We start from the raw sequence: 14,697 nt of genomic DNA on the forward strand, positions 1-14,697 counted from the left end.
TATAATAGATGAGAGTTTCACTAGAACAACTTCAGCGTGTTTGTAACGAAATAAAAAATAAAAACGAAATTGCTATTATAGAAAAGTATGGTCGTATAGGAAAACATCAAACAAGAATAATTACGAGTAAGATAGTATATATGCTTACATTTTAATGAATTATTAATAACAGTAAAAAGTTTATAAAGCTTAAATTTTACTTAAATAAATTCTTGATACTTATATATCATTTATTTTCTAATTTAATGTTAGTATTTGCCGCATGTAGCGTATCTACTTATCTCTCTCTGCCAATTTGGCCTCGTTTATTTGATGTAATTCTGGTTATAAACAATTCCCGATCACACTCTGCAGCGATTCATATTGCAACAGAATATCTTGTTGATCAAGAAAACTGTTCTTATTTAATTCTTTTGCATACAAACGCAGCCTTGTGCATAGGGGCAACTGCAATGGTAGCAACAGGCACGATGCTAATAGCGTACTTCAAACATATTTGTGGAATGTTTAGCATTGCAAGGTAGAATTCAGTACAATCATTTCTTTTATAAGTGAAACCTATTGTGTATATATTTTCAATCAGATTTAAAAAAAATTAAGAACTTACAGTATTAAATATGTATTCAAATAGTTTCCGTATTAAGAAGGCAATGGCAATTAATATGCAACACGATGTTAATGAAGAAAAAATGGTTATAATTTATAAAGGAATAATATGTGCGATAGACATTCATCGCAAAGCTACAGAGTCAGTTCACATTCTGCAATGTCTGTATAATGTGCTCTACTAATTTTGTTTTATTTCTGAAGGTTTTCTCAAGTCCTTATAAAGAGTTTTGAAGGATCTTTCTTCTGTTTAATAGCGGCTAGTATGGTTTGCTTAACCAGCACTCTTGTTCAAGTAAGTTTAATTTTTTGTTATTAGACGTATCTTTCCATGAAAGATACAATTTTTCATGATATTATAAGATATTAAAAAAAGAATCTTTAATTAGAACAGTTATGAAAAAATAATTTTCATAAAAAATAAGATCATTTGAAAACTCATGATTATTCTTCATCTTTTTTTTATAATCGTAAGATATGTACATTATTCGCATACATTAAAAAAAATACAGTTTTGTAATATACGCAATCAATAAAGAAAATAATTTATTATGTAATGCTCTATAATTTATCCTAAGGAATTAAAGAAAAGTTACAAAATTTCTTGCTTATAAAAAGTTAAAATACATATATAATATATGTTTTATATTTTTTAGATCATATCATATAATAGCACAGAGCAACTTGTATTACAACTTATACATATAAGTTCTCTCTACATGTACATGTTTTTGTCCAATTATACCGCACAAGATATTACAGATCACAATGAATACGTATTTGCTACAGTGTAAGAAACATTTGTATCGTACGTTCATACTTAAGTAATTGTTTTATAAATTCTTGTAATAAAAAGCTGAATTAACAAAAGTATTCAAAAATAATACTACAGCGTGCGTCACCAAAATCCGGACAAATTTCAATTTAAATTTTCCGCTATATGTGTGCCTCCGCCACAGATTGTTGTTGACAGAGAAAGCCTTCTAGAAGACAATCATTCTCAAAATGACCATGATACTGAAACCAAGGGTATAATCGAAGAGTAGCGATCATCGAAGCCTTCACGCTGGGCGCTCAGCAACAGAAATAATTCGGATTTTTCTTTGGATACCCGAGATCGACCGTTTGTGGATTGACGTTGCGGCAAAATACGGCTTTAGAACAATTCAATGAACGTTCTAGTATGTCGAGAAAGAGTTACTCGAAAGAACACACCGCGAGGACCCTCGCAGTCGTTGGAAGGGCTCAAGCGCTGATTTCGGATGACCCAATCGTTACAAAATTAGCATCGATTGTTGGTGTAAGTGAGTCAACAATGCTCGAATTGTCGAGGAGGATCTTCGATACAAATCGTACACATTAAAAATACGACAGATGTTCTCCTCCAGAGCAAGTCGAGTTGTTTGCTACAATCTGTTATTATGTTCCTTGAAAAACGAAGCATCGGGAATAAGATTCTTTTCTGATAAAAAAATTTTTATTGTTGATGCCAAAATCAACCGAAAGAATGACCAATGAATTGCCTACAGAATGTCCCTATTGTTGTCAGAACGAAAATTCTGGCCAATGTTCATGTGTTAGGTGTTGTGTTCAATGAGGGTGATGTCATGCTACCAAATTTTTTAAAAAAAGGGAAATTATTATAAAAGAAGTATATTTGCGCGTTTTGATGGATGTAATCAAGCCGGATGGAAACTATAGCGTCCGAAAAGCCATATGTTTTTCAGTAGAACGATGCATCGATTTATTCGAGTCACTAGATTCAAAATTGACCGTCGATGTGTTTTGGTCCAAGATATTTCTGACTTCCCAGTAGCCCAGATTTAAATCCCTTGCATTACTATGTATGCAGCGTAGTTGCAAAGGCTCACAAACAAGTCTCGGCATCCAATGTGACGTAATTAAGGACCGCTATTGAGACAGCATTTGTCGGCATGGACAGCTACATTAAAGCAAGCGTGCGAATGCTTCAGACCGAGAATAGAGGTCGTCATTCATCTAATGGCGATATATCGAATAAATGTGCTCTACAGAGATCCCCCAAGTGCCGTATAAAAGGATATTTTGTATATTTATAATATTTAATTTTTTGTATACTTATAATATTTAATTTTTCATAAATAACATTTTGTTTAAAGAAATGGTTTGATTTGTCCGGATTTTGATGACGCATCCTGTATTCTTAAACGAACATACTATAACAATTTATACTGTAACAAATTTTTTTATTTTTTCATGTTAGGTTTTCAATCAATTTATTATTATTTTGTAGATATAATGTTGAATGGTATGTAGCTCCGTTACACATACAGAAAATGATGTTATTTCTACTGCAAAAGGGTACAAAGGCTTTTCATTTGATCCTCGGTGGAATATTTGTTGCATCTATGGAAAGTGCTGCTACGGTAAGAGACATATATAATGCTTTTGTTTCCCCCGAATATTATTGTTTAATCGAAAATAATAACATTCACAATTATTCAACATTTTGACTACTTTAGAATTAATTAGATTTAGAATTAATTTAGAATTAATCTACTAAAGTATCAACTTTAAAATTAATCAACTAAAGTAGCTCTATTAAAATCAGTTGAGACTGAAATGTAAATTAGCTGAGTTAAAAAAATAGAATATAGAACAGAGAAAACTGTTAAATTGGTATTATTGGGTTGTCCGGAAAGTTTGTGCCGATGTTGAAGGAAAATTGAAACGCAGAAGATTTAAATTTTAGTATACGTTTATTAAATTATATAGATTTGTCGGCACGAACAACACCTTCCAGACAACACCAATATATATTCATTTGGTGTGTTGCATTCCAGAATATTATACAATAAATCAATTTTCCTTATTTGAAAATATATTGATGGATTAATTCAAAAAATGAATTTTTTTTTAAATTAAATCTCGCTTTTCGTGTAAACTTAGAAGCCTATGAAACCGCGCTTCGCACGGAAAGTTGTAATTTTCTCTGAACAATGAAAAGAAGATTTTAATATTAATAAACAATCGCTGTAAAAATGTTAGTAAAATGTATGCACATGTAATGTAAAGCATGTAGATCATGAAGATGACTGCAACACGTGTTTTCATCGTAGTAGCATTTCGCAGCTGTGATAGTTTTCCTAATTTCGATATAGTCATTAATTTTAACTTAATATCTCGTTTCGCAGGGCAGTTCCGCAATTTTTTCTGTAAGATCCTTTTATTTTACAATACGCGTCAAATGAGCTAATTTCATCGAAATCTTTCTTCGTGACCAATACTAATCAAGCGTAACCTAACAATGCGTATGAGCCGCAATGAGATTATGAGAGCTCGCGTTGAAAATCGTACTGATACAATATAAAGACCAGCGACAAATATGATTTATCTAACTCTCTCTATTTTTACAAATTTGCCAATAGCAATATAACTTACAATTATTTAGCTAATTTTTTATGCTATACACGAATAGAATTTAAATATCAATTTTCATACTGTAGTATACTAAGATTTAATTACTACCTTAAACTGATAAACTTTAAGTAAATTGCACAAATACTTAAATCAAACACCGAACAAAATCAATTTTGAATGTCTCACTCGTAAATAGACGACTCAAAGACAAAACAAAGATGACAGTTCTTAATCCATATTACTAGCGATACATCAATATCACTACCCTTAAAAAAAAATGTTTAGAAAATACAATGGTGGTACGATTTAACAATCGACACGATCATCCAACTCAGTCTTATATTGTCATTCCATTATTTTAATAGGCATTCTCCACACAACTTCAATATAACTTCATACAGTTTGAAACAAAAGAAGATATTTTCATTACAGTTGATGGGTACTTCAATATCTTACTTCACTGTTCTCTATTCTACAAGTAGGAACCAATAATTGCAAAATATTTAAGACAGGTATGTATAAAAGTGAAAGCAATATGAGAAAATAAGAGAGGAGGAGAAGAAAAGAAAGAGAAATTTAAATTAATTTGATCAAAAAATCATTTAATATTTGGTTTTAGATGTCGTTTCCTGTAAATATCGTTTTGATTCGACAAAAGGTAACATTTATTATTTAGATAAAAAAATCGACATATTATAAAATATTTATATAAAAATATAGAATTTAAAACTGACATTATATTAATAAGTTACAACATACGTACATTGAAATATAGAAATATAGTGTTAGAAGGGGTCATATCGCATCTGCGAAGTCTCACGATTCCCTCGAATGAAGCATGTATTTCTTTATGGAAAATAAATATCTGTTGCGCATTATAGCTATAATCAAATCGACCGCCGAACCATACTTTTCCAGAAAAATGAAATGAATTACCATTTGTTGTTTTTTTTATTCGACAACAATATTTCTTGCATGGCATTTAAATTAAAATAGGCAATTCAGATTAAATTTGCATAAAAAAGTATTTTATTATATTTCAAGCACGATAATATTTTTATAATTAAATAATTCAATGACTCGCAATAAACAAAATATTAAGTTCCAATTTGTAGTTATTTAAATAATGCACGAGGTGTATCAGAAAGGACAATAGATTTTTCATATTACTGTAATCTTTTTATTTATAATGATTCAATGTTAGTATCATTGAAAATATAATGTTATAATAACATATTATTGTTATAAAAATTAAAAAAATTAATTTGAAATCATCAGTTTTTCCTTTGATTTTATACTTCTATTTAGTGTATATATTTAGAAAAAGCTGATAATCTTCAAGAAGTTTTTCACTAAATGAAAGAAACACTAATTTTATAATAAGATAATATGATATAAAATTATTATTTATGACTCTATAAATCGGAATTACTTAACAACGTTTTCTTTTTATATTATTATTATTATTGTATTATTTACAATCAAACACAATTCGTTTAGTATTAAAGTTGAAAATGTTCGAGAAAAATAATTATTTATGTATGTTACATATTGTAGTATAATAAAAGGTCACACAAAAAGTTCCTGGAGCATTTCTTTTAAAGTACTCCCTTGAGTAGTGCTATAAATTTGCTAATGTTTGAAAGCATTCCTAGAAATCACGTTCTGTGTTCTTATCGCATTTGCAATTGACTTCCTCAACAAGTTATTTTTTCATGTCAGTCGAAATATTTCGTCATGTTAAAAATGTAGTGATAGAAATGTTTGGAAAAATGGATACATGAAACAGCTTGATTTCTTTTGCACGGAACCATCTGTACATCGATCATTAGATGTCAAGTAGTATCTTGCCAGGCATAATGGTACGACTGTATAGAGCATCGGCCATATATATTTTCGCGATTTAGTATCGCTTTATTTTTTTCTGTTTTCGCTAAAGAAGTTTTGAAAAATTCTCTTGCACGAGAATATCAAGTGAATGAAAACGCGACGAAAGTACTGAAAGACCTGTCGAAAAATGATTTTTAGTAATATTTCCAAATACTAACAAATGTTGCAAATGTATGCAGCTGCCTAAGAGGACTACTTTGAATAAAATGTTGTGTACATAAAATATTGTGTAAATGAAACGGTTATTCATTGTAAAATTAACCTTACACTATTAAAAATGTCATCAAATTTAATATTCTTTAAATTAAATTCAACTTTATGATTTGAATTAAATTTAATATATCTGTAACTGAAAAGTATATTTGTGTACATGTACATGAAATTTACGTAGTAAACTTAAGTAGTTAGTACGTTTCATAAAATTTTAGATTTTTATAAAATTTTAGAACATTAATATTTTTTATTAAAGTTTATGTAGATTTGCGTAAAATTTAATATAAGTAAATGTTAAATTTAAATTACTTATAACTTCATTTTCATTTACAACATTAAGTATTTTCAATGCCTGTTTGAAATTTGTTTCCATTACATGTCACGGAAGTAAATTAATTTTTTTAACAATTTATTTAGCACTCGATGCAGAATGGCATGAAATAGATTTTATTTCACATAAGAAGCTTGTTCGACTCTCTGTCAAGAAATAAATTCACAAGTACAATATGTTTCTATGAGAAACATCCGTGTAATTTCCTATTTTATATATACATTAATGATCGCTTAATTGCTAAAAACTTTCTTAAAAAAAATTTATTGAATTTATTTCCAACGTTATTCAAAATACATAGTAAAAAATATTTGTATATTTGTGTTGAAAACGGCCCAATCACATTTGTGTTAAAAGTTTATGTTGAATTTTTTAACACATACAAGTGATAATTTAAATAACATAATGTGATTATGTTATTTAAAGATTTTTTTGTGAAATTGATATTCAATATTTTTTAGTCAGTTTTAGGTGTCAAAATGATAGAATTTATGAATAAGTGAACAAATAACATAAAAGTAATGTGGTTTAAAATGTAACTTCTAAGACAAATGAATAAAATCCATGTTAATTTAATAAATAAATGTTAATTTTCTGACAAAAAATATGCTTGCACGGTTTGGTTACAAACTGTGTCGATGTTATCTTTCTTTATATTTACTCTCTTACATAATATTTGTGTTATCTTCTAACATACATATTTTGTGCAAAAATTTGAGTGGACCGTTTGAGACATACGATTTTGTTAAATTCTACATTTTTTCCAATTGTGTAGTTTTGTTGACACAACTATTTTTCGCTACTCTAAATTATATTACATAATACATAATTTACAAGAAAATGGAAGTTATAAAGTATTCAGTCGAAGAGGAAGATGCGCAAATTATCACTGATTTTCGCAATCAAGTTTCTTTCCTTATAGAGGATCTGTAACGAGTTTAAATATTTTCATCTCAATCGGGTACTCTTCTCGCTCTTAGCTTATGGTCATATTATCGATCAAATCTCGTTCGAATTCAGATAATTTTGTACTTTGGAATTCAGATAAGTTATATTATTTTCCAAATTAATATATTATGTACAGGATTTTTAATTGTATTATAAACACATATGTTTACTAGGAATGTGTGGGTACCCTAATTTCAGAATAAAATGTTTGATTCGGATTCTCGAAACTCTAATTGGAATCCGATATTCAATTGGGGACAATATTTTTCTGATCGCTTCTAAATTTTTAAGTTTACAAACTTTTTCGTATGTATTATGTAATTAAATGCAAGAATTTATGAAAATAAAATCAATTTGTGAAAAATTGTTTTTTTAAATTGAAATATAGAAATTATAACTTTTCGACAATTTCTGATATTAATTTTTTACTTCGGTATTTACTTCATATGGTCGCAACAATGTTACATCAGAAAATAATCATTCGCTTAAGACTTGAGTTACAGGAATAGCGAGATACTATCTAGTAACTGCTGCTAATATCGGGAATCGTATAACGTTATATTTCCACCAATCAATTATATCGGTTCGTTTAGATACTATATTTTCTGCAAAGTCTACGAATTTAATTCTTTATATGTAAAAAATTCAAATAAATTTGTTTCTTTTTTCTCTTCCAGAGCCTCGTGAAAAAAACATCGCTAATTTACATTTCGATTCACTTATACAAAAAATAAGAATAAAAAGAATTATTTCAATAAATGTACACTATTCAAAATGTTTAAGTTAAAATTAACATTTAAGTTACAATAAAATTCACAAAGATGTATAGTGGAATTTCTAAGCATGCAAAAATATTAAAATTAATTTAAATTTCTGCGTGTCTGAAAAAAGTGCACTATACGTCACTAAATTCAAAATTTTAGTTTTAATTATGTTATTCAATAGTGTACGCAATTTAGAAAATGTAGCGTTTATATTATTGATATATAATAAGTGATGTGTGACAGTAACTAATAAATTTATTTCATTTTCAAATGATAAAATATTCCGCTTTGAACTGTCAACAGTTCCGATGTTTAATTTCCTAACGAAAGATTTTGAACATGGGTATAATAACCTGGAATACGTCAATGTTTTGTATTCCATAAGAAGTTCAAAACAGATCTACAAAAGGAATATTGCATGCTGCTATGTGTACACTTACAAATACAAACACACACACACACACATACACACAAATACGCGAGCACGCAAGCACGCATATAGAAGTGTTATAAATAATATATATATTATTATATATATATATATATATTGTAATATGTACACATAAATTTCATATATATATATATATATATATATATTTTTTATATGTATATAATATTTATATATATATATATATATATATATATATATATATGTATATATATACATACAATGTATATTTTCTCTTTTCTCGTTTGATACGAAGATAAACTCACTTTCAATGTGTTATACAAACTATTAGAAGTGAATTAATTTTTTTTGATATTAACAATATTAGCAGAAACATTTGTTTATATATAACGCCACTGTGGATAATGTTATACGAAAGTATATATAAAATATAAATAATTTCAATATAAAACGTTACACACACATAACATTTTAATAAGGTATAAATTTCAATACTTCAAGAATGAACACATTTTGTTCATATTTAACATTAAATTTAATGATCAAACTAGTTCAAAACATTAAACGCCTTGTGAATGTACGCACTAGAATGAAACGCATATTATAATAAAAAGCGATAAGTGCGCTTGCGTGGCCATCTATCGAGTTTCTCTATGAATGTTTTTCCATGGGATATAAACACCTGTTAAATTTCTTTCAATGTAATTAAATCGATCGTATAATCATATTTTTCTTATAAAACTGTGATGAATTCTAAATATTTTTTTAATCTCGCGACATTATTGCATTTCGCTTTACATATTGGCTATACATATTGGCATATTAAGCAACTGAAGTTACAATTTACTAAAAGAGAAAAATTGTAATATTTTCAAACGATTTTTACTTTAATAGAACGGAAAAAGAGAATAGGCAATTTCTTATTTTTCACGGTCAAATGTACTTCAGTTTACAAAGATGATTTGCCTTGAGACGAAACATTTCAGGCTCAATAGATTTCTTTTGCTCGCGATTGGTTTATGGCCTCACCAGAGATCGAAACTTGCTCAAATTCAATTTATCGTACTTTTTACTATTTTAACAACTTTTATTGTATTTCAGGTGGTATTAAGTCATTATTCATAAGAAACAATATTTAACAGACTAGAATTCGAAATTTATTAATCACGCTAAGGAATTATTCTTTTAATATGAAATTTTCATCAGAATTACTTATTTGCAGTTTACAACGTTTTTAACTTTAAAATGCACTGCAGATCTCATTATCAATGTTCTGTCTTCCGCATTTTTCTTTATTTGCTATGCGATTAAATATCATTCGTTTTGGATTAACACCCATACCGTAAGTCAAATATTTATTATACAGTTTCCAGATGAATATTCATTGAGGAATTAATTATAAAATGTGACATTTATTTAATATTTTATACGAAAACTGCATAAAATAATATTGATGTAATAGATGAGAGTTTCACTAGAACAGCTTCAGCATGTTTGTAACGAAATAAAAAATAAAAACGAAATTGCTATTATAGAAAAATATGGCCATATAGGAAAACATCAAACGAGAATAATTACGAGTAAGAGTAATAGTATATATGTGCTTACATTTTAATGAATTATTAACAATAAAATTATTATAATATTATTATAACAATAAAAAATTTATAAAGCTTAAATAAATTTTACTTAAATAAATTCTTGATACTTATATATCATTTAATTCTAATTTAATGATAGTATTTGCCGCATGTAGCATATCTATTTATCTCTTCCTGCCAATCTGGCCTCGCTTATTTGATGTAATTCTGGCTATAAACAATTCCCAATCACGCTCTGCAGCGATTTATATTGCAACAGAATACTTTGTTGATCAAGAAAACTTTTCCTACTTAATTCTTTTGCATACAAACGCAGCTTTCTGTATAGGAGCAACTGCAATGGTAGCAACAGGCACGATGCTGATTGCGTACCTCAAACATATTTGTGGAATGTTTAGCATTGCAAGGTAGAATTCAGTATAATCATTTGTTATAAGTGAAATCTATTGTTTATTTTCAATCAGATTTAAAAAAATTAAGAACTTACAGAAAAAAATATGTGTTCATATAGTTTCCGTATTAAGAAGGCATTGAAAATTAATATGCAACAAGATGTTAATGAAGAAAAAATGATTATAATTTATAAAGGAATAATATGTGCGATAGATATTCATCGCAAAGCTACAGAGTCAGTACATAATTCTGCAATATCTGTATAAAGCAATCTACTAATTTTTGTTTTATTTCTGAAGGTTTTCTCAAGTCTTTATAAAGAGTTTTGAAGGATCTTTCTTCTGTTTAATAGCGGCTGGTATGGTTTGCTTAACCAGCACTCTTGTTCAAGTAAGTTTTATTTTTTGTTATTAAACGTATCTTTTCATGAAAGATACAATTTTCTAGACATTATAAGAGTAAATAAAGAATTTAATTAGAACAGAACTTTAATTAGAAGTTATGGAAAAATAATTTTTATTAAAAATAAATTCGTTCGAAAACTCATGATTATTTCGTTCATCTTTTTTTTATAATCGTAAGATATGTGCATTATTCGCGTATATGTATGTCACAAAAATAATACAGTTTTCTAATATGCGCAACCAGTAAAGAAAATAATATATTATGTAATGCATTCTATGCATTATTTTCTTAAAGAATTATAGAAAAATTTTTTGCTTATTAAAAAGTTAAAATATACGTATAACAAATGTTTTATATTTTTTAGATCATATCATATAATAGTACAGAGCAACTTTTATTACAACTTGTATGCATAAGTATCCTGTATATATACATGTTTTTGTCCAATTATATTGCACAAGATATTACAGATCACAATGAATACGTATTTGCTACAGTGTAAGAGACATTTGCGGCGTACATTCATACTTAAGTAATTGTTTTAAAAATTCTTGTAACAAAATGGAAAGTTAACAAAAGTATTCAAAAATAATACTACAGAGTGCGTCACCAAAATCCGGACGAATTTCAATTTAAAGTTTCCACTATATTGTCCTTCTGCCGGAGATTATTGTTGGCGTCCAAGAGAGCCTTCTAGTAAACGGTCATTTTCAAAATGGGTGTGATATTAAAACCAAGTGAGGAGTATAATCGAAGAGCCGCGATTATCGAAGGCCTTCATGCTGGGCGTTCAGCAACGGAAATTATTCGGTTCTTTAGATATCGGAGATCGACCGTTTATGATATTGTGGCAAAATATACGGCTTTAGAACAATCCAACGAACATTCCAGTATGTCAACGAGAAAGGGTTACTCAAAAGAACACATCGCGAAGATCCCAGCCGTTGAAAAAGCTCAAGCTGATTTTTGACTCAGGTGACTCAGGGTAATCGTTGCCAAAATTGGCATCGATTGTTGGTGTAAGCGAACCAATGCGTCGAATTGCTAAGGAGCACTTTCGATACAAATCATACACATTAAAGATACATCAGATTCTCTCTGCCAGAGCAAGCCGAGTTGTTTGCAATCTGCTATTGTGTTCTTGCAAAAACGAAGCATCGGGACGAATTAGATTCTTTTCTAACGAATGAGTTTTTACTGTTGATGTCAAAATCCGGAAGAATGACCGATGATCCTCGCCTACAACACCGAGGATGTCTCTGTTGTTGCCCGAACAAAATTTCCGGCCAATGTTCACGTGCTGGGTGTTGTATCTAGTGAGAATGATGTTATGTCATCAAATTTCTACAAAAAAAAGGAAACTGTCACAAAAAAGTGTATTTGCACGTTCTGATGGATATAGTGAAACCGTGGATGGAAACTGTAACATCCGGAAGGCCATATGTATATTTTAGCAAAACAGTGCACTGGCTCATTTGATTCAAAATTGGCTCTCACACAACGTCGATATGTTTTGGTCCAAGAAATTCTGGTCTCCCAACAGAACAGTTTTAAATCCCTTGGACTATTGTACGTATGCAGCGTGAAAGTCACAAACAAATCGCCATCCCAATGTGACGTAATTAAAGACCGCTATGTAGGCAGTATTCATCGGCATGGATAACGCTACATTAAAGCGTGCGAACGAGAATAGAAGTCGTCATTCAAATAATGGGGGATATATCGAATAACTGTGTCTAGGGATATATACATTGTAATTGCAATGATTGCCCTATAAGGATTCCCCGAGTGCCAAGTAAAAAGATTTTTTGTATATTTATAATATTTAATTTTTTATATACTTATAATATTTAATTTTTCCTTAAAAACGTTTTGTTTAAAGAAACTGTTCAATGTATCCGGATTTTGGTGATACACATCCTGTATTCTTGACCGAACATACTATAATAATTTATATTATAACAAATTTTTTATTTATTCATGTTAGGTTTTCAATCAATTTATCATTATTTTGTAGATATAATGTTGAATGGTATGTGGCTCCGTTACACATACAGAAAATGATGTTATTTCTACTGCAAAAGGGTACAAAGGCTTTTCATTTGATCCTCGGTGGAATATTCATTGCCTCAATGGAAAGTGCTGCTACGGTAAAAGACATATATAAAGCTTTTGTTCCCCGCGAATATTATTGTTTAAAAATAATAACATTCACAATCGTTCAACATTTTGACTACTTTAGAATTATTTAGATAATCAATTAAAGTAGTTCTATTAAAATAAGTTGAGACTGAAATGTAAATTAGGTAAGCTAAAAAATAGAATAAAGAACAGAGAAAACTGTTAAATTGGTATTATATATCCATTTGGTGTGTTGCATTCTAGAATATTATACAATAAATCAACTTCCCTTATTTGAAAATATATTGATGGATTAATCCAAAACAATGGATTTTTTTTAAATTAAATGTCGCTTGCAAACTTAGAAACTTACGTGGAACCGTGCTTCGCGTGAAAAGTTGTAAAATCTCTGAAAAAGAGATTTTAATATTAACAAACGTTATCGCTGTAAAAATGTTAGTAAAATGTATGCACATTTAGTGTAGAGCATGTAGATCATGAAGATGTGACTGCAGCACGTGTTTTCATCGCAATATTTCGCAGCTGTGATAGATTTTCTAACTTCGATATAATCGTTAACTTCAACTTAATATCTCATTTTGCATGGCCAGCACTTTTTTCTGTCAGATCCTTTTATTTTATACAAAACCCAAAATCAAGTGAGCTAATTTTGAAATTCTTTCTTCGCGACCAATGCTAATCAACGATACCTAACAATGCTTACGAGCCGCGAGGAGATTATGAGAGCTCGCGTCACTTATGAAAATCGTACCTGTACAATATAAAGACCAATGATAAATATGATTTATAACTCTATTTTTACAAATTTATCAATAGCAACATAACTTACAATTATTTAGCTAATTTTTTATGCTATACACGAATAGAATTTAAACATCAATTATCATACTGTAGTATACTAAGATTCAATTACTAGCTTAAACTGATAATACTTTAAGTAAATTGCACAAAGCCTTAGATCAGACACCGAATAAAATCAATTTTGAATGTCATTCGTAAATAGACGGCTCAAAGAAACAAAACAAACATGACAGTTCTTAAGCCATATTACAAGCGTTACATCAGTATCACTATCCTTAAAAAAAATGTTTAGAAAATACAATGGAGGTACGATTTAATCATCGACAACATTATACAACTCAACTCTATATTGTCCTTTCATTATTTTAACAGACATTCTCCACACAATTTCAATATAGCTTCTTATAGATTGAAATAAAAGAAGACATTTTTATTACAGTTGATGGGTACTTCAATATCTTATTTCACTGTTCTCTATTCTACAAGTGCGAAATAATAATTGCAAGATAATTAAGATAGGTATGTATAAAAGTGAAAGAAATATGAGAAAATAAGAGAGGAGCAGAAGAAAAGGAAGAGAAATATAAATCTAATTTGAAATGATGAAAATCGTTTAATCTTTGGTTTTAGATGTCGTTTCTTATAAGTATCGTTTCGATTCGACAAAAGTAAAAATTATTATTTAGATAAAAAATCAACATTTTATAAAATATCTGTATAAAAATATAGAATTTAAAACTGACATTATATTAATAAGTCACAACATTAAAATATATGTCTTAGAAGGGGTTGTAT

General features: G+C 28.8%; 2 protein-coding genes across 2 annotated transcripts; both read left to right on the plus strand.

Moving 5' to 3' along the window:
- The first annotated feature begins 452 nt into the window (after positions 1-452).
- LOC105619734 lies at positions 453-4,497 on the plus strand. Its single transcript, XM_012201252.1, has 6 exons — positions 453-520; positions 632-748; positions 811-901; positions 1,263-1,396; positions 2,879-3,011; positions 4,438-4,497. The coding sequence occupies exons 1-6, from the start codon at positions 453-455 to the stop codon at positions 4,495-4,497; spliced, it is 603 nt and encodes a 200-aa protein (XP_012056642.1).
- Positions 4,498-10,500: 6,003 nt separating this feature from the next.
- Positions 10,501-14,398, plus strand: LOC105619735. Its single transcript, XM_012201253.1, has 6 exons — positions 10,501-10,568; positions 10,673-10,789; positions 10,854-10,944; positions 11,324-11,457; positions 12,977-13,109; positions 14,342-14,398. Exons 1-6 carry the CDS (start codon positions 10,501-10,503, stop codon positions 14,396-14,398), a joined length of 600 nt encoding a protein of 199 aa, XP_012056643.1.
- The last annotated feature ends 299 nt before the right edge of the window (positions 14,399-14,697 follow it).

Source organism: Atta cephalotes (genome assembly GCF_000143395.1).
Source record: "Atta cephalotes unplaced genomic scaffold scaffold00022, whole genome shotgun sequence".
In the NCBI taxonomy this organism is placed as follows: domain Eukaryota; kingdom Metazoa; phylum Arthropoda; class Insecta; order Hymenoptera; family Formicidae; genus Atta; species Atta cephalotes.

Bases quoted from the DNA above. Each gene is read 5' to 3' on its own strand.
- LOC105619734 (XM_012201252.1), top strand. From the start codon at position 453: ATGGTAGCAACAGGCACGATGCTAATAGCGTACTTCAAACATATTTGT. The intron at 749-810 runs GTCAGTTCACAT...TTATTTCTGAAG, and splicing joins ATTCATCGCAAAGCTACAGA to GTTTTCTCAAGTCCTTATAA. The intron at 1,397-2,878 runs GTAAGAAACATT...ATTATTTTGTAG, and splicing joins GAATACGTATTTGCTACAGT to ATATAATGTTGAATGGTATG.
- LOC105619735 (XM_012201253.1), top strand. From the start codon at position 10,501: ATGGTAGCAACAGGCACGATGCTGATTGCGTACCTCAAACATATTTGT. The intron at 10,569-10,672 runs GTAGAATTCAGT...GTGTTCATATAG, and splicing joins GGAATGTTTAGCATTGCAAG to TTTCCGTATTAAGAAGGCAT. The intron at 10,790-10,853 runs GTCAGTACATAA...TTATTTCTGAAG, and splicing joins ATTCATCGCAAAGCTACAGA to GTTTTCTCAAGTCTTTATAA.